This window comes from Bufo bufo, chromosome 10 (genome assembly GCF_905171765.1).
Source record: "Bufo bufo chromosome 10, aBufBuf1.1, whole genome shotgun sequence".
In the NCBI taxonomy this organism is placed as follows: Eukaryota; Metazoa; Chordata; class Amphibia; order Anura; family Bufonidae; genus Bufo; species Bufo bufo.
In genome coordinates, this window is record NC_053398.1 from 6,411,492 (window position 1) to 6,438,983 (window position 27,492).

The 27,492-nt window shown below is 43.4% G+C and overlaps 1 protein-coding gene across 1 annotated transcript in view; it reads left to right on the forward strand.

Annotated features, from left to right (window-relative positions):
- The window catches only part of INSC (INSC spindle orientation adaptor protein), a 114,175-nt gene that overhangs the window by 42,222 nt on the left and 44,461 nt on the right, over positions 1-27,492 (forward strand). Inside the window, exons 5-6 of the mRNA XM_040409628.1 lie at positions 3,545-3,658; positions 25,319-25,444. Coding sequence (XP_040265562.1) covers positions 3,545-3,658; positions 25,319-25,444 — 240 coding nt within the window. The remainder of the gene's footprint in view (positions 1-3,544; positions 3,659-25,318; positions 25,445-27,492) is intronic.

The following is a 27,492-nucleotide window of genomic DNA, read 5'->3' on the forward strand; positions in this document are numbered from 1 at the left end:
CAACTTTCCGGCCAGTATACTCAGCGGAACGTACTAGGGTAGCCCTTACTAGGGTCACCAAGCTCCCTGAGTCCAGCAGCGCCTCAGCTTGAGTGTCTCCCACTTCCACCTGGCACAAGTGGTCTAGAGCCTCCGGGGTACCTGTGGCACACAGTTTCATAGCATACAGTGACTGACGGTAACCACAATTAGTGTCCATGTGCTCAACCCGATGAGGACACTCAGCTCTAGTGTGGCCAGGTTCCTGACACCGCCAGCAGATTACCTGGGTCCGGCCCATAGTGGAAACCTCGCAGATGGGTTTCACCGTCTCATACCGCTGGGCCTTTTGGGTTTACCTGCCATCTCCCAAAAGAACGCCCCTTAAGATTCTTAGTGGTCTCATAGCGTACCACCAGGTCCACCATTTCCAGGGCATTTCCAGAAGACACTTGGCCAATCCAGAGCTGGAGAGGGGGTGGCAGCGCCCTCCAGAATATGTCAGCCAATAGTCTATCCAGCATAGCCGTGGGACTCAGCACATCAGGCTGTAGCCACTTTTGCAAAAGGTGTAGTAAGTCATAATACTGGGGTCTCACGGGCTCAGCCGGATTAAATCCCCCACTGATGTACCCGCTGGGCCCGGAACAACACATTTACCTCCAGTCTTGCCAAAATCTCACCCTTTACCTTCGGGTAGTCGGCCGCTTGATAGTCCGGCAAGTCGAAATATACGCGCTGGGACTCTGATGCCAGGAAAGGAGCGATGAATTCAGCCCACTGGTCTTCGGGCAGCTTTTCCCTGGGGGCCACTTTCTCGTACATCGGCAGGTAGGTTTCGTTGTCGTCTGCGGGTGTCATCTTAGAAATCGCTGCACAGACTGCTTTCCGGGTATCGTGGACGCTTGGGGTTGCTCCTGCTGTCTGCAAAGCCATCACGTGTTGTAGCAGCAACTGGTTGGTCTCTTGCTGCTACTTATTAGCCTTGCATTGATGCAGGTTTGTCTCTCGATGCTGAAGATTAGCTTCCACGAGGGCCTTCACAACAGCCTCCAATTTGTCGTGGGGTACGGGTTGTAATACAGCTGGTTTAATGTACGACAAATAACCGTGCCCAAAAATGCACGGGGATTCGCTCTGGTAGTTAGGATTAGCGGGTGCAGCACAGAGGCAAAGTAAAAGTTCTTGGTTCAAAACATCAGTGTTTATTCACACATGAAAGCAAAACAAAAACGCAAGTTGCTTGGTGATCGTTCACACACATGAAAAGTTCATATACAAAACAGTCACCTTTTCTCCTGGGTGTTACTTCACACCTTGTTGGAAGTTCTGCCTCGTCAAGTCCACAGGCGTTAGGCGGCCTGTTCGCCCTCACAGGGGTCTGAGCCCTCCAGCCCGACTCAAGCCGCGGATCCCAGCACAGCCCTCAGATCCCAGCACACAGACCTCCTGAGCTCCACTGTCAGACGGAGGTAGTCCTCTCCACCTGGTAGTGCTGGCTGGTTTTTATGCCTGGCAAAACCTGGACTGGAACATGGGGAGTAGTCACCCACCCAGCACTTTGACTACTCCCAGTAAGAACCGTCCCAGATCAGCTATTATAGCCATACTAAGTATCAAGGTGTCAAACATGAACTTCTGCTGACAAAAACCAGGGCTGACTCTTACTCCACCGAGGCCAGGAACCTCGTTGACATGTACCATATTCCTTGTACCTTCTTACACCTGATAGAGCAGAGCTGCAGTGTAAAGCATTGAAGAAAGGACAGGGTCTGATTAGACTTGACGTGGGTATCGGACTCCAGAAGAGAGCGCAGCTGACTCCACGTAAATCTCTGTCTGCTCACCCTTGTCCTCCGTGAGATCCTCCACTGCACAGGGGGTGTGGACCTCACAGAACAGACGTAAGGTCTTGGTCAGCGGTCTGTGCTGGGGTCCGGGGGTCTCCAGGGGGTCTGTGATGCACTAATCCTTGTCCAATAGATTATTTATACATGAGTTCCTGCCTCAGATGCTGCAGAACATCCCCCAGGGCAGGAGCGCTTCGTGTGATGAGGGCTCAAGGACAACCCTGTAACATCCGCTAGGTGATGCTCCCCAGAGAGCAGCGACCTTCAGCGCATGTAATATTCTCCCGCTCCCTCCTAATGCACTGAGAATGTCTGGGCCCCCAGCACTGGCCCCTAACCACTCGACTAGCACAGAGAAAATACAGACAGACAGCTCCTCTGCTCTGCCACCTGATAGTCTGGAATGTCCTCTGCTCTGAGATCTGATACTCCGGAATGTCCTCTGCTTTGAGATCTGATACTCCGAAATGTCCTCTGCTCTGAGATCTTATACTCCGGAATGTCCTCTGCTCTGAGATCTGATACTCCGGAATGTCCTCTGCTCTGAGATCTGATACTCCATAATGTCCTCTGCTCTGAGATCTGATACTCCGGAATGTCCTCTGCTCTGAGATCTGATAGGCTGGAATGTCCTCTGCTCTGAGACCTGATACTCCGGAATGTCCTCTGCTCTGAGACCCGATAGGCTGGAATGTCCTCTGCTCTAAGATCTGATAGGCTGGAATGTCCTCTGCTCTGAGATCTGATACTCCGGAATGTCCTCTGCTCTGAGATCTGATAGGCTGGAATGTCCTCTGCTCTTAGATATGATAGGCTGGAATGTCCTCTGCTCTGAGATCTGATAGGCTGGAATGTCCTCTGCTCTGAGACCTGATACTCCGGAATGTCCTCTGCTCTGAGACCTGATAGGCTGGAATGTCCTCTGCTCTGAGATCTGATAGGCTGGAATGTCCTCTGCTCTGAGACCTGATACTCCGGAATGTCCTCTGCTCTGAGACCTGATAGGCTGGAATGTCCTCTGCTCTGAGATCTGTTAGGCTGGAATGTCCTCTGCTGAGCTCTGATAGTAAGGAAGGTCTTCTGCTCTGCCGCCTGATAGTCCAGAATGCCCTCTGCTCTTCTACCTGATAGTCTGGAACGTCCTCTGCTGTGAGATCTGATTGTCTGGAATATCGTCAGCTTTGCCACCCAAAGGCTTTCCTCACCCACCCCCCTGGCACCCAGAATGATGGGCGAACGCACCTCTATAAATATTACTGAAATATTTACTGTAACCCTGTGTGTACCCTCGATGGGTGTGGAACAAGTAACTGCTTTTGGGGCATGAGGGGCCCAATCCAATAATATGGCCCCCTTCCCTCCGTTTCATGGAGAAAGGGCGGCACAAGGGAGGCTTCTCTCCTGTAAAATGACGTGATTCAGAATAAGTGCGTCATTATAGCTCGGGAATCGTCCCTCCGTCCTCGTCTCCAGGTTTCGCTCGTTAATGATTCCTTCACGTTGTTCTTTATTTTCTTCACGAGTCGCTTTAGTAATTGGGGCCACGGAAGGACAAGTCCTGATGAGAGCAGCGAGGGGTTGCCCCCGCATTTTATTACTGATCCACACAGTGTAGTATCCATTACTGTACAATGTGATAACGGGGTCAGTGATGTCACCGCAGACTCTGTGATGTCACTCTCACATTGATGAAACATATCTCTGATTGATTTCAGGTGCTGGTAGAGGAGCTGGACACCTGTGAGAACGTGTACAGTATGAACACCGCCATACACAGCCTGTTCAGCCTCACCCAGGAGGGAGAGAGACTCTGCCATCTGGTTGCGCAGGTGAGAAAGTTACAATCTGTGAGATAACTGTGCGAGAAGATATCATTGAAAAGAAATCGCCGTAATGTACAAGGCAAGTCCAAAGAACATCATGTGGAGGAATGGCAGCTCCATCATCAGCATAGGAAAGAGTTCTTTACAGTAAGAGCAGTCACGGAATGGAAAATCCACAGCCACAGGACATAATGACGGCAGATACAATGACATCATCTATACCAGATAATGACATCAGAGGTTGTGATTAATGCAGACATGAATGGCATATAATAGATCTCAGGGAAATTATATGACTTCAATTTGGCATCAGGGGGGCTTGTTCTGGCCTCCTCTCCCCCAAACAGCTTGAGATGAAAAAGGTTAAAGAAGCACTCCAACACAGTAACATGGAGCACCCTGGGTGCACCTTCTGTATACTTGTTTTAGTTGATGAGCCATTTGTGGGATTTCTGCCATCTTCATTCCTTCATCCCCTCGGTTATGGTTCCCTCAGCCTACATTTCCCATCAGGCCTCTGATTTTGCAGACAATGGGTGGATTGGGTTTCATCAGTAATAAGTGACATTGAACCTATGCCCCCTAGCTCACACTGCAATGTAATAGTGTATCCTTTGAGATGCATCTTCAGCCCGTCTTCTCTACCTCCTGCTTGTGATAGGTTTCTCCCTGTCAGCTCTAAAAAGTAGGAGTCAGAAGAAGCAGTGTGAAGCTGTATCTCATAGGATACACTGGAGATTCGGTATACAGCAGAGAGATAGTATAGACATTGTGAGGCAGAGGACATCAGTGTGAAGCTGTATCTCATAGGATACACTGGAGATTCTGTATAGAGCAGAGAGATAGTATAGACATTGTAAGCGGAGGACATCAGTGTGAAGCTGTATCTCATAGGATACACTGGAGATTCTGTATAGAGCAGAGAGATAGTATAGACATTGTGAGGCAGAGGACATCAGTGTGAAGCTGTATCTCATAGGATACACTGGAGATTCTGTATACAGCAGAGAGATGGTATAGACATTGTGAGGCAGAGGACTGCAGTGTGAAGATATATCTCATAGGGTACACTGGAGATTCTGTATAGAGCAGAGAGATAGTATAGACATTGTAAGCGGAGGACATCAGTGTGAAGCTGTATCTCATAGGATACACTGGAGATTCTGTATAGAGCAGAGATATAGTATAGACATTGTGAGGCAGAGGACATCAGTGTGAAGCTGTATCTCATAGGATACACTGGAGATTCTGTATAGAGCAGAGAGATATTATAGACCGTGTGAGGCAGAGGACTGCAGTGTGAAGCTATATCTCATAGGATACACTGGAGATTCTGTATAGAGCAGAGATATAGTATAGACATTGTGAGGCAGAGGACATCAGTGTGAAGCTGTATCTCATAGGATACACTGGAGATTCTGTATACAGCAGAGAGATATTATAGACATTGTGAGGCAGAGGACTGCAGTGTGAAGCTGTATGTCATAGGATACACTGGAGATTCTGTATTGAGCAGAGAGATAGTATAGACAATGTGAGGCAGAGGACATCAGTGTGAAGCTGTATCTCATAGGATACACTGGAGATTCTGTATAGAGCAGAGAGATAGTATAGACAGTGTGAGGCAGAGGACTGCAGTGTCAAGCTATATCTCATAGGATACACTGGAGATTCTGTATAGAGCAGAGAGATAGTATAGACAATGTGAGGCAGAGGACATCAGTGTGAAGCTGTATCTCATAGGATACACTGGAGATTCGGTATACAGCAGAGAGATATTATAGACATTGTGAGGCAGAGGACTGCAGTGTGAAGCTGTATCTCATAGGATACACTGGAGATTCTGTATAGAGCAGAGAGATAGTATAGACAATGTGAGGCAGAGGACATCAGTGTGAAGCTGTATCTCATAGGATACACTGGAGATTCTGTATAGAGCAGAGAGATAGTATAGACAGTGTGAGGCAGAGGACTGCAGTGTCAAGCTATATCTCATAGGATACAATGGAGATTCTGTATAGAGCAGAGAGATAGTATAGACATTGTGAGGCAGAGGACATCAGTGTGAAGCTGTATCTCATAGAATACACTGGAGATTCTGCACACAGGACACACATAGTATATACAGCATGAGTCAGGGGAGTTATGTAACTCAGCAGTTAAACACTGTATAGATCATTTTACATGTCTGCTCTCCTGGTCCTTTAGACGGGGCATAACATATCTGCTTATTTTTTCATCAATAATCCATGAATTGGGAAGGGGGTGGAATGGTGTCTGAGAGCTGCCAGGAGAGATTTGATAGGTGATGATGCAATCCTCATAATTTAATAGATGCCACCTGCAGTCCTATGTAACACCACAGCAATAACACTTTGTGTACAGATAATGTAGTGGATGTCACCTGCAGTCCTATGTAACACCACAGATAACACAGTGATAACTCTGTGTACAGATAATGGAGCAGACGTCACCTGCAGTCCTATGTAACACCACAGATAACACCAGTACAAGAATATTTAGCAGTTTCCCGAGTTGTAGATGAACTTAGTAATGTTGGCTGCGAGTGGGGCGAGCAAGTGACCTCACATTTACACTGCGACTCCTGGGGGCAGGAGGAGCGACCTTCACACTGTGATACATATTAACCTGCTGCGGATACAATGTAACAAGTGACTCTCCAGACCCTGGAGAAGATGAGGCTGCAGAGCCCATAGGATCATGGGAAACAGACATCAGTGACAACCATAACGTACGGAGAGGGGACGAAGGGCCAGCAGGGTGTCACACTTTACGAAGCCCCTAGTTATATAGGGATATAGGAGTACCCTGTCATAATGAAGTACATTTCCTGAATAAATAGTGGGCACAATGCCAAGAGAGCCACTTACTGCATGCAAGTACATAGTGTGTCATACAGCTCCTGGCTGGTGCTATATGTATGACATGGTTACATGAAACACACCAGAGTGCCCAGAATACCACCCTTTGTCCCCATAGTGCTTCCCAATGCCCACACACAGACCTATTGTGCAACCAGAGTGCTATATTGTGTTTATACATGTAGCGTCCACATGGTGCCCACATAGAGCCATACTGTGACCCTCAGTTGCCAGACATTGTTACATTTTGCTTACATGGTGAAAACCGTTTTTCTATCCCAAGCCGTGCACAGAGCGCTATACTTTGCACAGTGCCCCCACAACGCAGGGCATCCATCATTGGTCCACCTCCTGTCAGTGCTGAGAGGGCAGAGATGGAGATAACGGCAGCTGATCCCATTCTTTGTACTGCAGCAGATCCCAGTGCCAGGGCGCCTTTCCCTATGAACACAATGGGCTCTGCTACCTTTGCACTCGTTAGCTCCCGGGCGATTAGCTCGAAAGTAAAAAAGATTGATTTAAACTTTTATCTGACTCATTGGACCTGACGGCCTTTTGAAAGTTCTATAAACTGCAGCTGGTGAGCCGTACAGTGAATAGAGCGGACGGTGGGTAAACAGAGCGAGGACGCAGACGTCGAAGCCTCAGTGTTTGCATTTACAATTTGTATGGAAAACAATTTATTTGAATCGATTTGTAAATACAGAAGTCGCTCTGTGAATATCATGTGGGCCCAGCGATGCCAGGTCGCCTTTGTCTGCAGCCAACTGCGCGGACGCTTCAATGGAAGATGTAAACAGAACATTTCTCTGCACCCGTCACATGGGGATAAGGAGAGTCTCTAATGTGGACTGGCATGAATATGTCTAGGACAAAAGCAACACTGGGATTCCTAGGGCATAAGGTCAGGTCTCCAGCCTGGAATCACCCGACATACATGGGGCTCTGTGTACGAATTATTATATATTAGAAATGGCACACGAGTCTCACCCAGCAAATCACCTGTAATAAACATAGAAATCACACTGTTACATTATCCACTCAGATAAACTATTTATATACAGTTGCAAGAAAAAGTATGTGAACCCTTTGGAATGATATGGATTTCTGCACAAATTGGTCATAAAATGTGATCTGATCTTCATCTAAGTCACAACAATAGACAATCACAGTCGGCTTAAACTAATAACACACAAAGAGTTAAATGTTACCAAGTTTTTATTGAACACACCATGTAAACATTCACAGTGCAGGTGGAAAAAGTATGTGAACCCCTAGACTAATGACATCTCCAAGAGCTAATTGGAGTGAGGTGTCAGCCAACTGGAGTCCAATCAATGAGATGAGATTGGAGGTGTTGGTTACAGCTGCCCTGCCCTATAAAAAACACACACCAGTTCTGGGTTTGCTTTTCACAAGAAGCATTGCCTGATGTGAATGATGCCTCGCACAAAAGAGCTCTCAGAAGACCTACGATTAAGAATTGTTGACTTGCATAAAGCTGGAAAGGGTTATAAAAGTATCTCCAAAAGCTTTGCTGTTCATCAGTCGACAGTAAGACAAATTGTCTGTAAATGGAGAAAGTTCAGCACTGCTGCTACTCTCCCTAGGAGCGGCCGTCCTGTAAAGATGACTGCAAGAGCACAGCGCAGACTGCTCAATGAGGTGAAGAAGAATCCTAGAGTGTCAGCTAAAGACTTAGGCTGAGTTCACACGAGCGGATGCCGTGCGTGGCATCCGCTCCGTGAAAGAGTGCCAAGACCCGATGCAGACTGCAGAGGCACGGAGCATTAACATGACTGATAATGCTCCGTGCCTCTCTGTGATCTCTTTACTACAAAGTCACAGTTGTCACTGTGATTTCGTAGTAAAGAGATCACAGAGAGGCACGGAGCATTATCAGTCATGTTAATGCTCCGTGCCTCTGCAGTCTGCATCGGGTCTTGGCACTCTTTCACGGAGCGGATGCCACGCACGGCATCCGCTCGTGTGAACTCAGCCTTACAGAAGTCTCTGGCATATGCTAACATCCCTGTTAGCGAATCTACGATACGTAAAACACTAACCAAGAATGGATTTCATGGGAAGATACCACAGAGGAAGCCACTGCTGTCCAAAAACACATTGCTGCACGTTTACAGTTTGCACAAGAGCACCTGGATGTTCCACAGCAGTACTGGCAAAATATTCTGTGGACAGATGAAACCAAAGTTGAGTTGTTTAGAAGAAACACACAACACTATGTGTGGAGAAAAAGAGGCCCAGCACACCAACATCAAAACCTCATCCCAACTGTGAAGTATGGTGGTGGGGGGGAGGGGGCATCATGGTTTGGGGCTGCTTTGCTGCGTCAGGGCCTGGACGGATTGCTATCATCAAAGGAAAAATGAATTCCCAAGTTTATCAAGACATTTTGCAGGAGAACTTAAGGCCATCTGTCCACCAGCTGAAGCTCAACAGAAGATGGGTGTTGCAACAGGACAACAACCCAAAGCATAGAAGTAAATCAACAACAGAATGGCTTAAACAGAAGAAAATCCGCCTTCTGGAGTGGCCCAGTCAGAGTCCTGACCTCAACCTGATGGAGATGCTGTGGCATGACCTCAAGAAAGCGATTCACACCAGACATCCCAAGAATATTGCTGAACTGAAACAGTTCTGTAGGGAGGAATGGTCAAGAATTACTCCGGACCGTTGTGCACGTCTGATCTGCAACTACAGGAAACGTTTGGTTGAAGTTATTGCTGCCAAAGGAGGTTCAACCAGTTATTAAATCCAAGGGTTCACATACTTTTTCCACCTGCACTCAGATCACATTTTATGACCAATTTGTGCAGAAATCCATATCATTCCAAAGGGTTCACATACTTTTTCTTGCAACTGTATACCATAATACTGCCCCCTATGTACAAGAAATAACTACTATAATACTGCCTCCTATGTACAAGAATATAACTGCTATAATACCGCCTCCTATGTACAAGAATATAACTACTATAATACTGCCTCCTATGTACAAGAATATAACTACTATAATACTGCCTGCTATGTACAAGAATATAACTACTATAATACTGCTCCTAAGTACAAGAATATAACTACTATAATACTGCTCCTATGTACAAGAATATAACTGCTATAATACTGCCTGCTATGTACAAGAATATAACTACTATAATACTGCTCCTATGTACAGGAATATAACTACTATAATACTGCTCCTATGTACAAGAATATAACTACTATAATACTGCCTCCTATGTACAAGAATATAACTACTATAATACTGCTCCTATGTACAAGAATATAACTACTATAATACTGCTCCTATGTACAAGAATATAACTGCTATAATACTGCTCCTATGTACAAGAATATAACTACTATAATACTGTCTCCTATGTACAAGAATATAACTACTATAATACTGCCTCCTATGTACAAGAATATAACTACTATAATACTGCCTCCTATGTACAAGAATATAACTACTATAATACTGCTCCTATGTACAGGAATATAACTACTATAATACTGCCTCCTATGTACAAGAATATAACTACTATAATACTGCTTCTATGTACAGGAATATATCTACTATAATACTGCCTCCTATGTACAAGAATATAACTACTATAATACTGCTCCTATGTACAAGAATATAACTACTATAATACTGCTCCTATGTACAAGAATATAACTACTATAATACTGCCTCCTATGTACAAGAATATAACTACTATAATACTGCTCCTATGTACAAGAATATAACTGCTATAATACTGCTCCTATGTACAAGAATATAACTACTATAATACTGCTCCTATGTACAAGAATATAACTGCTATAATACTGCTCCTATGTACAAGAATATAACTACTATAATACTGCCTCCTATATACAAGAATATAACTACTATAATACTGCTCCTATGTACAAGAATATATCTACTATAATACTGCTCCTATGTACAAGAATATAACTACTATAATACTGCTCCTATGTACAAGAATATAACTACTATAATACTGCCTCCTATGTACAAGAATATAACTACTATGGGGGCGGAGCCTGGCTGTGTAGCTGAATGGCTGCAAGTTGCTGAGCTCCTCAACCTTACCGGCGAATTAACCCCTAAAATAAGCTCACAGCACCGCTATGATGGGCAAAACGGGCAAGGATCGATTTAAAGATCAGGCAGATTCGACTCCTGCGAGATCCAGACAACCTGACATGGATCAATTTGTTAAAAAGCAACCGAAGCTCAGGTCGGCTGAGACCCCCAAGATGGCGCCCGCTCCAGCCCAGGCATCTGACATGGAGGAAGACACAGATGGCGGCAGTGTCTCAGATGCCTCGACTAACAAATCGACTAGACAGAGGGGCTCATTCACCAAAGCGGCACTATTGGAGGTGATGAATGCGGCACTAGCCCCTATTAAGAGGGACCTGTCTGAGATTAAGGAGGACCTCCGGAACATGGGTCACCGGGTGTCGGATCTAGAAGGCGCGCAGGACGCGGCTCTCCGGAGGGAAGAGAGATCCTATAAAGCACTAAACTCCCACACTGACCTGCTTAATGAAGCGCTCCTGAGGGTCGAGGACCAGGAGAATCGGAGCCGCAGGAGGAATCTCAGGATTCGCGGGCTCCCAGAATCCTTCGCCAGTGAAGCGCTGGAGAAAGTGGCGCAGGAGATATTTGCTGACCTGCTGGGGCCTGAGAGAGCGGGCCGAATAATAATCGAGAGGATTCACCGGGCGCTGAGGCCTAAGCCGAAGAATACAGAACCCCCACGGGATGTCATCTGCGGCCTCCTTAGTTTTATCGACACCGCAGCGATTATGAGAGCAGGAAGAGAAGCGGAGCAGCTGCAGTATGGAGGTACGCCGATTATGTTTTTCCAGGACCTGGCCCCATCCACGCTTGCTAAACGGCGCATCCTCAAGCCGCTCCTGGATGCCCTTAGAGCTGCAGCTACCCCGTTTCGGTGGCTTTACCCGTTCGGGATTGCGGTCCTCAAAAACGGACGCCAGATTTCTATTAGGTCGCCGAAAGATCTACATACCAGCTGGGCTCAGCTGGGATTAAGCCCGATTGAAATTCCATCATGGATGCCGGCCGACATGGAGGATCCACCTCTCCCGCCACCCCAGGCGGCTGAATGGCGCCCTGTCTACAACAAAAGGTCTCCCAGGGCTAGGGCTGAAAAGTCTGACCGCCCTCCTACCTGAGCATAGAAGATGTCTGAGGAATTTTCTATTCTGTTCCTGTTCCAAGCGAAGTTCCTGGGACTGATTGCCTGATGGTGAAGTTAGCTGATGCTTTTATGTTCTCTGAGGGCTTTAGGCCTGACTACAGGCCAGTCATGTCCGCCTGTTGCGGAAAATAATGTCTTAGACTGCAGTTATAGTCTGATTCATGTGAGGTTTTGTACCTTGCCTGTTCCCTGGGAGCTTTAGGCCTAAATACAGGCCAGTCATGTCCGCCTGTTGCGGAGAATATTGTCTCGGCGTGCAGTTATGATCGGAATCAAATGAGGTTCTGTACCTTGCCTGTTCCTTGCTCTTCTTTCTAATATGCAGGGGTTAACCCGGTCTTACCTTTGGGTCACCCCTTTTCCTTGTTAGATGGCCAGTATATGGTCTTCTGTAGCTCTGCGGGACCCCCCACCTGACAGACCCCGGCTGGTAGCCGTGATGAGAAAGGGTCGTACAGTCAGGTGCTCAGTAGAGTTTTCTATGCAGAATATATTTGCACTATTGTTTAATGTCTTATCTGTTTGTCTCCCCTCCTTACCTCTTGTGTCTCCCCCCCCCCCCCCTCATCCACCATCAGATGTCATATATGTCACATATTGCATATTCAAATGCTGATTGTCTGTTTTCTATTTCAGAATGTCGTCTATTGTGATCTCTTCCTTTAACGCCCGGGGAATGAACGAGCCTTGCAAACGATCCCAAATCCTGGCCCTTTTACAGAGGGATAAAGTGTCTATAGCATTCTTCCAGGAAACCCACTTCCGAGAGGGTAAGACCCCCAAATTGCCCCCCAAAAGATTTTCCCAGTGGTTTCACAGCACGTATAGTTCGGCTAGCAGGGGTGTCAGCATAGCGATCCACAAGCAGCTCCCCTTTAAGCACTCTGCTGTCTCTGCAGACCCTGAGGGTCGTTACCTGTTTGTTAAGGGCACTATCGCTGACACTCCTGTTACCCTGGCAACTGTATATGCTCCCAACAGAGGGCAGGTTGCTTGGCTCGTTCAGACCCTTGGCCTACTATCCTCCTTTAAGGAGGGAATGGTGATTCTAGGAGGTGACCTTAATGCTACCCTTGATCCTGCACTAGATTCTTCTAATGGGAAGTCTGCCATTACACATGCCCGTTTGCGGCGCCTTAAACTGGCCCTACAGAGGTTAGGGGTTCTAGATATCTGGCGCACCACAAACCCTACTGGTAGGGATTTTTCCTTTTATTCAGCTGCTAAACTATCTTACCATAGATTAGATTATCTATTCTTATCCAAATCCTTTGCTAACAGAGTTGTTAGTTCCCATATAGGGAACATCACCCTGTCTGACCACGCTCCGGTATTCCTGAGTATGTCTCTGCAGGACCTCCCAAAGAGGGAATGGAATTGGCGTATTAATGAGACCATTATCTCAGACCCCTCCCATGCTGCTAAATTATCTTCTATCATAACTGACTTCTTCACAACTAATACTTCAGGCCCTGATGCTCCCTCCCCGTCCATTATTTGGGAAACCCATAAAGCGGTCCTGAGAGGAGAACTAATAGCCTTAGGTGCCCATATTAAGAAACAACGGAATCAGGCTGTGGCGACACTCCTCTCCCAGATTCAGGCTCTAGAGCTAACGCACAAAGCCTCCCAGGCCCTTAGCTGTGCCTTGGAGCTCTCAGAAGCCCGTACTAAGCTCAAGAACCTGCTAAATGTCACGTCAGCTAAGCTGTTACTTAGAGCCAAATTCCGCTCATATGCGCACGGGGACAAAGGGAATAGGCTAATGTCCGCTTTAGTGAAGAAACAAAAAAACTGACTCCTTCATTGCTGCAGTTAAAGACGACAAAGGCGTCCTTCATAAAGGGACTCCAGACATAGCAAAGACCTTTTGTGCCTTCTATAGGGACCTATACAACCTTAAAACACCAGATAATATGTCGCCAGCTCAATTAGGTGAGGCAACTGAGAAGTTTCTCTCCTCCCTCCAGTTACCTACTATTACCCCAGCTCAGTCAGCCCAGCTCTTATCTCCTATCACAGACGATGAAATTGGTAAGGTTCTCTCCTCCATACCCTCAGGGAAAAGCCCAGGCCCTGATGGTTTTACCATCTCTTACTACAAAACCTTTAAGCAGACCCTAATTCCCCATTTTAATACCTTATGTAACTACTTACTCCAAGGGGGCTCCCTTCCTCCCCAATCGCTTTCAGCCCATATCACAGTAATCCACAAGGAAAATAAGGACCCCCTAAATTGCGGGAGTTACCGTCCTATCTCGCTTCTAAATACTGATGTGAAGTGGTGGGCCAAAATTATGGCTCAAAGGATTCAGTCGGTTCTCCCTGGCATTGTCAACGAGGAGCAGGTGGGATTCGTCTCTGGCAGGCAGGGGAGTGAAAATACGGTCCGTGTCATACAATTGATCACGCATGCTCGCCAGCACTCAATACCTTTAGCTCTTCTCAGTACAGATGCAGAAAAGGCCTTTGACAGGATCAGCTGGCAATTCATGTCTCGGGCACTGTCGAAGTTTGGCCTTCCGGACCAGTTCATTCAATCCATTTTCTCACTTTATTCGCTCCCCTCTGCCAGAATACGGATTAATGGAACACTCTCTCCAGCTTTTCCCATTACTAATGGGACGAGGCAGGGGTGCCCACTCTCACCTGCCCTCTTTGTTATTGTCATGGAGACCCTGCTGGCCAAGATCAGGCAGGATCCAGACATTAAGGGGATCACCTTGGGGTCGCATACCCATCTAACGGCCGCTTTTGCAGACGATCTTTTGGTCATAACGTCCAACCCTCTAACCTCTTTCCCCAGACTTCAAGCCCTTTTTGAAGAATATGGAGCGGTCTCAAATTTTAAGATCAACTATACTAAGTCACAGGCCCTGAATATTTCTTGCCCATCCGCTACTGTAGACACGCTTAAAGGTTCCGCTGCTTTTTCGTGGGCCACTAAGTCAATCCCTTTTCTAGGTACCCATATCTCAGCAAAACCAGAAGATCTTTTCGAGTTAAATTATGTCCCTTTACTGAAATCCATTAGATCACACTTACACTCTCTAAAACTTCCGTTTATCTCTTGGATTGGGCGGAAAAACTTCATTAAAGCTTTTATTGTCCCCAGACTGCTCTATCTCATCCAAACACTTCCTATCTGGCTACCCCATTCCTTCTTTGTGGAGGTCCGCAGGGTCATCTCAACCTTTGTTTGGTCTGGCAAGTCCCCTAGGTTGGCTTATGCCACTCTCACTCGGGAGAGGAGGTTGGGAGGCTTCGGCCTACCCGACATCTACCTTTACTACAAAGCATCGATGCTGAACAGAGCTTTGAGCCTCATTTCTTGGCGCCCTCTCGGCCTTGTTTCCCGACTGGAGTGTTATTTGCTTTCATATAGGGACAAGTTAGTTCTATGGGGCTTACGCAAATGTACTGCTAATAATAAGTTTACCTCGCCCTTATGGAAGGGTCTGTTACTGGAATGGACTAAACTATATGGGTCCTCGACCCTTAGGTTCCCAAGTTTGAGTCTCCCCTTAGATCTGCTGCAGGCACACGTTCACCCTACCACCTCTGATGCAACAGGAATTTGGGCTTTACTATCTAACTTTAAACTGAAAGACATCATAACTGTATCAGGTGCCTTAAATTGGAGTAAAATATATGAAATCCCGAGGGTTCAAGGAGCCTCTTTCTTGGCGCTTATGGCCTTTAAGAAAGATTTGGCGCTTTTGGAATCTTTTCCCAGGCCTACGGTAGATCCCTCTTGGTTGGAGGGGAAAATCTCTAACGCCCTTCGCCCCAAGAAACCTCTCTCCACATTCTACAGGGAGCTACTCTCCTCCGCACCTCCAGATCTGTGGTTCCTTGCAGCCTGGGAAAAGGAGCTGTCTCTGTCCCTGACAGAACCTGAAAAAGCGTTCATCCTCACACACTCACATGGTTTCAACCGTTGTATTAGAATACAGGCAAACTCTTATAAATTACTTACAAGATGGTACAAGACACCGGAGTTCCTTCACAAGCTCAATCCCGCTATCCCAAACAGTTGCTGGAGGTGTGGAGGAGACATTGGTTCTTTATCTCATATCTGGTGGAGCTGCGAGAAAATAAAACCGTTTTGGGTTGAAGTAGAAGCAGCTATCAACAAGATATGTAATAGCCAGATTACCTTAGATGCAAAACTCCTGCTGCTCTGGTGTCCAAATGGCACGCTAACCCCCTCAAAGTATAATCTACAAACCATGCTTATTACAGCAGCTCGATGCTGATCCTCTATTGTGGAAAAATGAATCAGCTCCCTCGTTCTTGATGTGGACCGAAAAAATTGACCAACTATATCGGTTTGAAGAATTAGCCCATTGGGAAAATCACTCTAGAGCAGTTTTTGTAAAAGTATGGTCTCCTTGGAAGCTATACCGCAAATTCTAGGCTTAGATATGTCTTGACTTAAGACTTTGATTGACATCCAACTCTCCCCCTCCCCTCTCTATCCCCCAACCCACCTTCCTTTGTCTTGTTATAGCCCCCCCCTCGTCAGATATTTGTTTACGTATTTCACTCCATTATCTGAAGTCGTGTATGCAATCATCTTGAATATATTGTGTTTGCTGACTGTGCACTTATCCAGCTGCGTCTGGACACACGATGTATGTCTCTCTACATGACTATGTATTTTTCTCAAATAAAAAGAAATTTGATAAAGAATATAACTACTATAATACTGCTCCTATGTACAAGAATATAACTACTATAATACTGCTCCTATGTACAAGAATATAACTGCTATAATACTGCCTGCTATGTACAAGAATATAACTACTATAATACTGCTCCTATGTACAAGAATATAACTACTATAATACTGCCTCCTATGTATAAGAATATAACTACTATAATACTGCCCCCTATGTACAAGAATATAACTACTATAATACTGCTCCTATGTACAAGAATATAACTGCTATAATACTGCCTCCTATGTACAAGAATATAACTACTATAATACTGCCTCCTATGTACAAGAATATAACTACTATAATACTGCTCCTATGTACAAGAATATAACTACTATAATACTGCTCCTATGTACAGGAATATAACTACTATAATACTGCTCCTATGTACAAAAATATAACTACAATAATACTGCTCCTATGTACAAGAATATAACTACTATAATACTGCTCCTATGTACAAGAATATAACTACTATAATACTGCTCCTATGTACAAGAATATAACTACTATAATACTTCTCCCTGTGTATGATATAATTACTGTATAGGTTCACGTAGATGTTACTGCAGACAAGCAGAACCTAAATGCCAAAAACGCTACAATACCGGTCTTATTCAGTATTTGCGGTATGAAACTACGTTGTATGATGTGGAGGCACACCAATTTGTTGTAGTCCTTGTGCAGTTACTGTGGCCACAAGATGTATGGGTCCCCTTAATACTGCAGCTTGTAGATAACACTAGGAGTACTCTGTCCCTCTTATAGGTATAATTTCTGCCTCCTGTATCTGCAGGTGACATCATGAGGCCTGAGTCTCGTCTGTTCTGTTACGTGTCATTGTCAGGCGGGTTTATATTTCTTTCTCTTGTCTATTAATACCTACAATTAGTATCTTGTGTATTAACGTCTTGATAATTAGGCAGAAACATCTCAGTTCTGGGAAGACTTCAATTAATACGATTTCCTTTTTGACTTTTTCATCAGTTTTAATTAAGATGATATTTATAAAAGCTAAAAGTCAACGGTGTAAATAATCGTATTGTGCGCACATCAGACGCAGAACAAAAGTCTGCAGCATCAGAGGTCACCGGTACTGCTGCCCGTTATTTGCTCACTGTGTGCGTCTGGTGAGAGGTTGAGAGTATTTCAGTTTGTTGCTATTTCTGGACAGTAGTGTAACATACTGTATACATATGTGTACTAGAAAGGGTATATGGATTGTGAAAGGTACGTACACTGAGGACCAGAGCAGTTATAGATCTTATATTTTTGTAGACAAGAGACATTATTATAGTAGTTATATTCCTGTACATAGGAGCAGTATTATAGTAGTTATATTCTTGTACATAGGAGCAGTATTATAGTAGTTATATTCTTGTACATAGGAGCAGTATTATAGTAGTTATATTCTTGTACATAGGAGGCAGTATTATAGTAGTTATATTCTTGTACATAGGAGCAGTATTATAGTAGTTATATTCTTGTACATAGGAGCAGTATTATAGTAGTTATATTCTTGTACATAGGAGCAGTATTATAATAGTTATATTCTTGTACATAGGAGCAGTATTATAGTAGTTATATTCTTGTACATAGGAGAAGTATTATAGTAGTTATATTCCTGTACATAGGAGCAGTATTATAGTAGTTATATTCTTGTACATAGGAGCAGTATTATAGTAGTTATATTCTTGTACATAGAAGCAGTATTATAGTAGTTATATTCTTGTACATAGGAGCAGTATTATAGTAGTTATATTCTTGTACATAGGAGCAGTATTATAGCAGTTATATTCTTGTACATAGGAAGCAGTATTATAGTAGTTATATTCTTGTACATAGGAGAAGTATTATAGTAGTTATATTCTTGTACATAGGAGCAGTATTATAGTAGTTATATTCTTGTACATAGGAGCAGTATTATAGTAGTTATATTCTTGTACATAGGAGCAGTATTATAGTAGTTATATTCTTGTACATAGAAGCAGTATTATAGTAGTTATATTCTTGTACATAGGAGCAGTATTATAGTAGTTATATTCTTGTACATAGGAGCAGTATTATAGTAGTTATATTCTTGTACATAGGAGCAGTATTATAGCAGTTATATTCTTGTACATAGGAGCAGTATTATAGTAGTTATATTCTTGTACATAGGAGCAGTATTACAGTAGTTATATTCTTGTACATAAGAGGCAGTATTATAGTAGTTATATTCTTGTACATAGGAGCAGTATTATAGTAGTTATATTCTTGTACATAGGAGCAGTATTATAGTAGTTATATTATTGTACATAGGAGCAGTATTATAGTAGTTATATTCTTGTACATAGGAGGCAGTATTATAGTAGTTATATTCTTGTACATAGGAGCAGTATTATAGTAGTTATATTCCTGTACATAGGAGCAGTATTATAGTAGTTATATTCTTGTACATAGGAGCAGTATTATAGTAGTTATATTCTTGTACATAGAAGCAGTATTATAGTAGTTATATTCTTGTACATAGGAGCAGTATTATAGTAGTTATATTCTTGTACATAGGAGCAGTATTATAGTAGTTATATTCTTGTACATAGGAGCAGTATTATAGCAGTTATATTCTTGTACATAGGAGCAGTATTATAGTAGTTATATTCTTGTACATAGGAGCAGTATTACAGTAGTTATATTCTTGTACATAAGAGGCAGTATTATAGTAGTTATATTCTTGTACATAGGAGCAGTATTATAGTAGTTATATTCTTGTACATAGGAGCAGTATTATAGTAGTTATATTATTGTACATAGGAGCAGTATTATAGTAGTTATATTCTTGTACATATGAGGCAGTATTATAGTAGTTATATTCTTGTACATAGGAGCAGTATTATAGTAGTTATATTCCTGTACATAGGAAGCAGTATTATAGTAGTTATATTCTTGTACATAGGAGCAGTATTATAGTAGTTATACAGGGAGTGCAGAATTATTAGGCAAGTTGTATTTTTGAGGATTAATTTTATTATTGAACAACAACCATGTTCTCAATAAACCCAAAAAACTCATTAATATCAAAGCTGAATATTTTTGGAAGTAGTTTTTAGTTTGTTTTTAGTTTTAGCTATTTTAGGGGGATATCTGTGTGTGCAGGTGACTATTACTGTGCATAATTATTAGGCAACTTAACAAAAAACAAATATATACCCATTTCAATTATTTATTTTTACCAGTGAAACCAATATAACATCTCAATATTCAAAAATTTACATTTCTGACATTCAAAAACAAAACAAAAACAAATCAGTGACCAATATAGCCACCTTTCTTTGCAAGGACACTCAAAAGCCTGCCATCCATGGATTCTGTCAGTGTTTTGATCTGTTCACCATCAACATTGCGTGCAGCAGCAACCACAGCCTCCCAGACACTGTTCAGAGAGGTGTACTGTTTTCCCTCCTTGTAAATCTCACATTTGATGATGGACCACAGGTTCTCAATGGGGTTCAGATCAGGTGAACAAGGAGGCCATGTCATTAGATTTTCTTCTTTTATACCCTTTCTTGCCAGCCACGCTGTGGAGTACTTGGACGCGTGTGATGGAGCATTGTCCTGCATGAAAATCATGTTTTTTCTTGAAGGATGCAGACTTCTTCCTGTACCACTACTTGAAGAAGGTGTCTTCCAGAAACTGGCAGTAGGACTGGGAGTTGAGCTTGACTCCATCCTCAACCCGAAAAGGCCCCACAAGCTTATCTTTGATGATACCAGCCCAAACCAGTACTCCACCTCCACCTTGCTGGCGTCTGAGTCGGACTGGAGCTCTCTGCCCTTTACCAATCCAGCCACGGGCCCATCCATCTGGCCCATCAAGACTCACTCTCATTTCATCAGTCCATAAAACCTTAGAAAAATCAGTCTTGAGATATTTCTTGGCCCAGTCTTGATGTTTCAGCTTGTGTGTCTTGTTCAGTGGTGGTCGTCTTTCAGCCTTTCTTACCTTGGCCATGTCTCTGAGTATTGCACACCTTGTGCTTTTGGGCACTCCAGTGATGTTGCAGCTCTGAAATAGGGCCAAAATGGTGGCAAGTGGCATCTTGGCAGCTGCACGCTTGACTTTTCTCAGTTCATGGGCAGTTATTTTGCGCCTTGGTTTTTCCACACGCTTCTTGCGACCCTGTTGACTATTTTGAATGAAACGCTTGATTGTTCGATGATCACGCTTCAGAAGCTTTGCAATTTTAAGAGTGCTGCATCCCTCTGCAAGATATCTCACTATTTTTGACTTTTCTGAGCCTGTCAAGTCCTTCTTTTGACCCATTTTGCCAAAGGAAAGGAAGTTGCCTAATAATTATGCACACCTAATATAGGGTGTTGATGTCATTAGACCACACCCCTTCTCATTACAGAGATGCACATCACCTAATATGCTTAATTGGTAGTAGGCTTTCGAGCCTATACAGCTTGGAGTAAGACAACATGCATAAAGAGGATGATGTGGTCAAAATACTCATTTGCCTAATAATTCTGCACGCAGTGTATTCTTATACATAGGAGGCAGTATTATAGTAGTTATATTATTGTACATAAGAGCAGTATTATAGTAGTTATATTCTTGTACATCGGAGCAGTATTATAGTAGTTATATTCTTGTACATAGGAGGCAGTATTATAGTAGTTATATTCTTGTACATAGGAGGCAGTATTATAGTAGTTATATTCTTGTACATAGAAGCAGTATTATAGTAGTTATATTCTTGTATATAGGAGCAGTATTACAGTAGTTATATTCTTGTACATTGGAGCAGTATTATAGTAGTTATATTCTTGTACATAGGAGCAGTATTATAGTAGTTATATTCTTATAATAGGAGCAGTATTATAGTAGTTATATTCTTGTACAGAGGGGCAGTATTATAGTAGTTATATTCTTGTACATAGGAGCAGTATTATAGTAGTTATATTCTTGTACAGAGGGGCAGTATTATAGTAGTTATATTCTTGTACATAGGAGCAGTATTATAGTAGTTATATTCTTGTACATAGGAGCAGTATTATAGTAGTTATATTCTTGTACATAGGAGCAGTATTATAGTAGTTATATTCTTGTACATAGGAGCAGTATTACAGTAGTTATATTCTTGTACATAGGGGCAGTGTTATAGTAGTTATATTCTTGTACATAGGAGCAGTATTATAGGAGTTATATTCTTGTACATAGGAGGCAGTATTATATTAGTTATATTCTTGTACATAGGAGCAGTACTATGGTAGTTATATTCTTGTACATAGGAGCAGTATTATATTAGTTGTATTCTTGTACATAGGAGCAGTATTATAGTAGTAATATTCTTGTACATAGAAGGCAGTATTATAGTAGTTATATTCTTGTACATAGGAGCAGTATTATAGTAGTTATATTCTTGTACATAAGAGACAGTATTATAGCAGTTATACTTTTGTACATAGGAGCAGTATTATAGTAGTTATATTCTTGTACATAGGAGCAGTATTATAGTAGTTATGTTCTTGTACATAGGAGCAGTATTATAGTAGTTACATTCTTATACATAGGAGCAGTATTATAGTAGTTATATTCTTGTACATAGGAGCGGTATTATAGTAGTTATATTCTTGTACATAGGAGCAGTATTATAGTAGTTATATTCTTGTACATAGGAGGCAGTATTATAGTAGTTATATTCTTGTATATAGGAGACAGTATTATAGCAGTTATACTCTTGTACATAGGAGCAGTATTATAGCAGTTATATTCTTGTACATAGGAGCAGTATTATAGTAGTTAGTTATGCTCTTGTACTTGAGAGGTAGTATGATAGTAATATTGTTTTTAGTATGCTGTATATTAGCAGTCTGTGGAGTAATTACCCTGGGAACTGGTTCTTTACTGTAAGAGCTTTGAATCTGTTGAGTAGGGCTCCACGGTGTCTTGCAGAGTTGTGGTCCTAATTTTGAATCTGACTAGTGACAACTTTTTCATGCAGTTTTGTATGTTTTCCATGTGTTTGCACAGGTTTCCTCTGTGTACTCCTAACACACTCCAAAGTAATACTGATAGGGACTTAGATTGCGATGTCTATTGTGGACAACATGTGATTATAGTATCTGTAAAGCACTGCGGAATATGTCAGCGCTATATAAGTGAGTAAAATAAATTGTGACCTCATATGCTACTTCTCTACTGTAAGAGCTGTGAGTCAGTAGAATGGTCACCTTAGGAGCTGGTTCTCTAGTGTAAGAGCTGTGAGTCAGTAGAATGGTCACCCCAGGAGCTGGTTCTCTACTGTAAGAGCTGTGAGTCAGTAGAATGGTCACCCCAGGAGCTGGTTCTCTACTATAAGAGCTGTGAGTCAGTAGAATGGTCACCCCAGGAGCTGGTTCTCTGCTGTAAAAGCTGTGAGTCAGTAGAATGGTCACCCCAGGAGCTGGTTCTCTACTGTAAGAGCTGTGAGTCAGTAGAATGGTCACCTTAGGAGCTGGTTCTCTAGTGTAAGAGCTGTGAGTCAGTAGAATGGTCACCCCAGGAGCTGGTTCTCTACTGTAAGAGCTGTGAGTCAGTAGAATGGTCACCCCAGGAGCAGGTTCTCTACTGTAAAAGCTGTGAGTCAGTAGAATGGTCACCCCAGGAGCTGGTTCTCTGCTGTAAGAGCTGTGAGTCAGTAGAATGGTCACCTTAGGAGCTGGTTCTCTAGTGTAAGAGCTGTGAGTCAGTAGAATGGTCACCCCAGGAGCAGGTTCTCTACTGTAAAAGCTGTGAGTCAGTAGAATGGTCACCTTAGGAGCTGGTTCTCGACTGTAAGAGCTGTGAGTCAGTAGAATGGTCACCCCAGGAGCTGGTTCTCTACTGTAAGAGCTGTGAGTCAGTAGAATGGTCACCTTAGGAGCTGGTTCTCTACTGTAAGAGCTGTGAGTCAGTAGAATGGTCACCTTAGGAGCTGGTTCTCTACTGTAAGAGCTGTGAGTCAGTAGAATGGTCACCCCAGGAGCTGGTTCTCTACTGTAAGAGCTGTGAGTCAGTAGAATGGTCACCCCAGGAGCTGGTTCTCTAGTGTAAGAGCTGTGAGTCAGTAGAATGGTCACCCCAGGAGCTGGTTCTCTACTGTAAGAGCTGTGAGTCAGTAGAATGGTCACCCCAGGAGCTGGTTCTCTACTGTAAGAGCTGTGAGTCAGTAGAATGGTCACCCCAGGAGCTGGTTCTCTAGTGTAAGAGCTGTGAGTCAGTAGAATGGTCACCCCAGGAGCTGGTTCTCTACTGTAAGAGCTGTGAGTCAGTAGAATGGTCACCCCAGGAGCTGGTTCTCTACTGTAAGAGCTGTGAGTCAGTAGAATGGTCACCCCAGGAGCTGGTTCTCTACTGTAAGAGCTGTGAGTCAGTAGAATGGTCACCCCAGGAGCAGGTTCTCTACTGTAAAAGCTGTGAGTCAGTAGAATGGTCACCTTAGGAGCTGTTCTCTACTGTAAGAGCTGTGAGTCAGTAGAATGGTCACCCCAGGAGCTGGTTCTCTACTGTAAGAGCTGTGAGTCAGTAGAATGGTCACCTTAGGAGCTGGTTCTCTACTGTAAGAGCTGTGAGTCAGTAGAATGGTCACCTTAGGAGCTGGTTCTCTACTGTAAGAGCTGTGAGTCAGTAGAATGGTCACCCCAAGAGCTGGTTCTCTACTGTAAGAGCTGTGAGTCAGTAGAATGGCCACCCCAGGAGCTGGTTCTCTACTGTAAGAGCTGTGAGTCAGTAGAATGGCCACCCCAGGAGCTGGTTCTCTACTATAAGAGCTGTGAGTCAGTAGAATGGTCACCCCAGGAGCTGGTTCTCTACTGTAAGAGCTGTGAGTCAGTAGAATAGTCACCCCAGGAGCTGGTTCTCTACTGTAAGAGCTGTGAGTCAGTAGAATGGTCACCCCAAGAGCTGGTTCTCTACTGTAAGAGCTGTGAGTCAGTAGAATGGTCACCCCAGGAGCTGGTTCTCTAGTGTAAGAGCTGTGAGTCAGTAGAATGGTCACCCCAGGAGCTGGTTCTCTACTGTAAGAGCTGTGAGTCAGTAGAATGGTCACCCCAGGAGCAGGTTCTCTACTGTAAAAGCTGTGAGTCAGTAGAATGGTCACCTTAGGAGCTGGTTCTCTACTGTAAGAGCTGTGAGTCAGTAGAATGGTCACCCCAGGAGCTGGTTCTCTACTGTAAGAGCTGTGAGTCAGTAGAATGGTCACCTTAGGAGCTGGTTCTCTACTGTAAGAGCTGTGAGTTAGTAGAATGGTCACCTTAGGAGCTGGTTCTCTACTGTAAGAGCTGTGAGTCAGTAGAATGGTCACCTTAGGAGCTGGTTCTCTACTGTAAGAGCTGTGAGTCAGTAGAATGGTCACCCCAGGAGCTGGTTCTCTACTGTAAGAGCTGTGAGTCAGTAGAATGGTCACCCCAGGAGCAGGTTCTCTACTGTAAAAGCTGTGAGTCAGTAGAATGGTCACCCCAGGAGCTGGTTCTCTACTTTAAGATGTATGATCATGTCGAGTGGTCATATCATTTAATCACAGCAGTAACAGTTGATTGCTTAAAAACAATTATGATTTCTTAGAACAGAATAGCATCAGTGTTTTGTAAATGTATAGAATGTTTTCCCCTCTTTTCTTGTGGTTGTATTGATGGACCTATGTATGAATATGTAACACCCTTTCCCTGCTGGTAGGTACCATATACTTTACTGTGCTGTTTTTAGTTCTTACTTTGAATCTTCTCATTTCTGGTTATCTTTTATTCCTCTGGTTCCATCTTTCCAGTTACTGATTGATTTTCTTTTCTGTCCATTCTCAGGAGGGAGCAGTTGTCGCCCTGTTTAAAATTTGCCGTCAAGATCGCTTTAAGTGTTTGTACCCGTCTGCCCTGAGGACGCTGGCGTCCGTGTGCTCCGTGGAGGAGGGAATCCATCAGCTGGAGAAGGTAAGATTCTTCTGGATGAGGAGGGACCCAATGTGTGGCCCCTACATCAGTTCATTGTGAGATATAGATGGTCATCCTTATGATTCCGCAGCGGACTCCAGCCCTTCTTCTGTTGTTTAAACTGAAGTGAATAAAGACTTAAAGTATCACTCCCATCATCCTAGGGGCTCACAATACAATCTCCCTGGCCATGTTGACTCTCTCTGCCCCTCTATGCCTTTAACTCACCCTGCAGGTGGGACCTTGTATACAGTAGGTACGCTATATTACATCTTTGGGTCCTCTGGGTCAAGGTGGCCCCTTCCTGTTCCTCGTAGATTGTGTCTATGTTTACCTAGAAGTAACGGAACTTTAGGAATCAAGTGAAGGGAACAAACTGATGGCCACCTCCCCGATAGGCTGGAAAGGGGTATATGAATCATTGCTGGCCTGTGTGGGGGACGTGGTGGTGTAATTTGGCACCAGTAGGGGGCTCCACTGCCTTTTCTGTTGCCTCACTCTAATCTTTGGTGAGTGGATCAGGTACTATAACCCTCACCATTTCTTCTAGGTTCCTGTGACCAGTATTCCATTGTAATAGTTGCTTCCTCCCTGAGCTCATGTGTTGTCAGCTTTTCATATAATGCATTTCTTGCTGTGGATTTTTCTGATACTTTAAAAACCCAGTAAAGATCAAGGAGCGACCGAAACGCATTAATCCATGAATGGCGCATAAGAAGATGCAGAGGCTCTAAATGTCAGTATCAGGTCTGCAGCGCCCTGTCGTCAGCGCCACGCGTTTCATATTCATCCCGGTGATGGGGTCGCTCATGACTCCCACACAACTTATTTCTCAGCTGCGTTTATTTCTGCCAGACCTGGGACATCAAGTGCGAGAGCGAAAAGATGTCGTAAGGATGAAAGATGATTCTACGCATGATAAGAATGATGAAAGTAACAAACAGCAAAAATATAAAAAAGTAACAAATAATAAATACATTATCTGATGAGAAAATAATAAATACAATAATAGCATCAACAACAACATAATAATAATAATAATAATCTGGAAATAATAATGTGGATATGGTAAATATAATACTTCTACTGATAACAATACTTTACACATAATATGATGCTAAGAACGATGCACAGTAAATTATTACATTTCAGTAGATTCTTAACTGTATAAAACATGTTTTCTGCGTCCGATCTCCGCATCTCTCTTCACGTCGTGTTCATCTTTGTGTAAATCATCATAATTCTAACATTTAGAGTATTGTTAACCAGAGATTTGCCAGTGGTTAGAAGTCCTGGACCGGACGCAGGCAGACAGTATCACACATCATAGGATTAGATACACAGCTCAGCAGACAGTATCACACATCATAGGATTAGATACACAGCTCAGCAGACAGTATCACACATCATAGGATTAGATACACAGCTCAGCAGACAGTATCACACATCATAGGATTAGATACACAGCTCAGCAAACAGTATCACACATCATAGGATTAGATACACAGCTCAGCAAACAGTATCACACATCATAGGATTAGATACACAGCTCAGCAGACAGTATCACACATCATAGGATTAGATACACAGCTCAGCAGACAGTATCACACATCATAGGATTAGATACACAGCTCAGCAAACAGTATCACACATCATAGGATTAGATACACAGCTCAGCTAACTGTATCACACAGGATAGGATTAGATACACAGCTCAGCAGACAGTATCACATATCATAGGATTAGATACACAGCTCAGCAGACAGTATCACACATCATAGGATTAGATACACAGCTCAGCAGACAGTATCACACATCATAGGATTAGATACACAGCTCAGCAGACAGTATCACACAGGATAGGATTAGATACACAGCTCAGCTAACTATCACACAGGATAGGATTAGGTACACAGCTCAGGAGACAGTATCACACAGGATAGGATTAGATACACAGCTCGGCAGACAGTATCACACAGGATAGGATTAGATACACAGCTCAGCAGACAGTATCACACAGGATAGGATTAGATACACAGCTCAGCAGG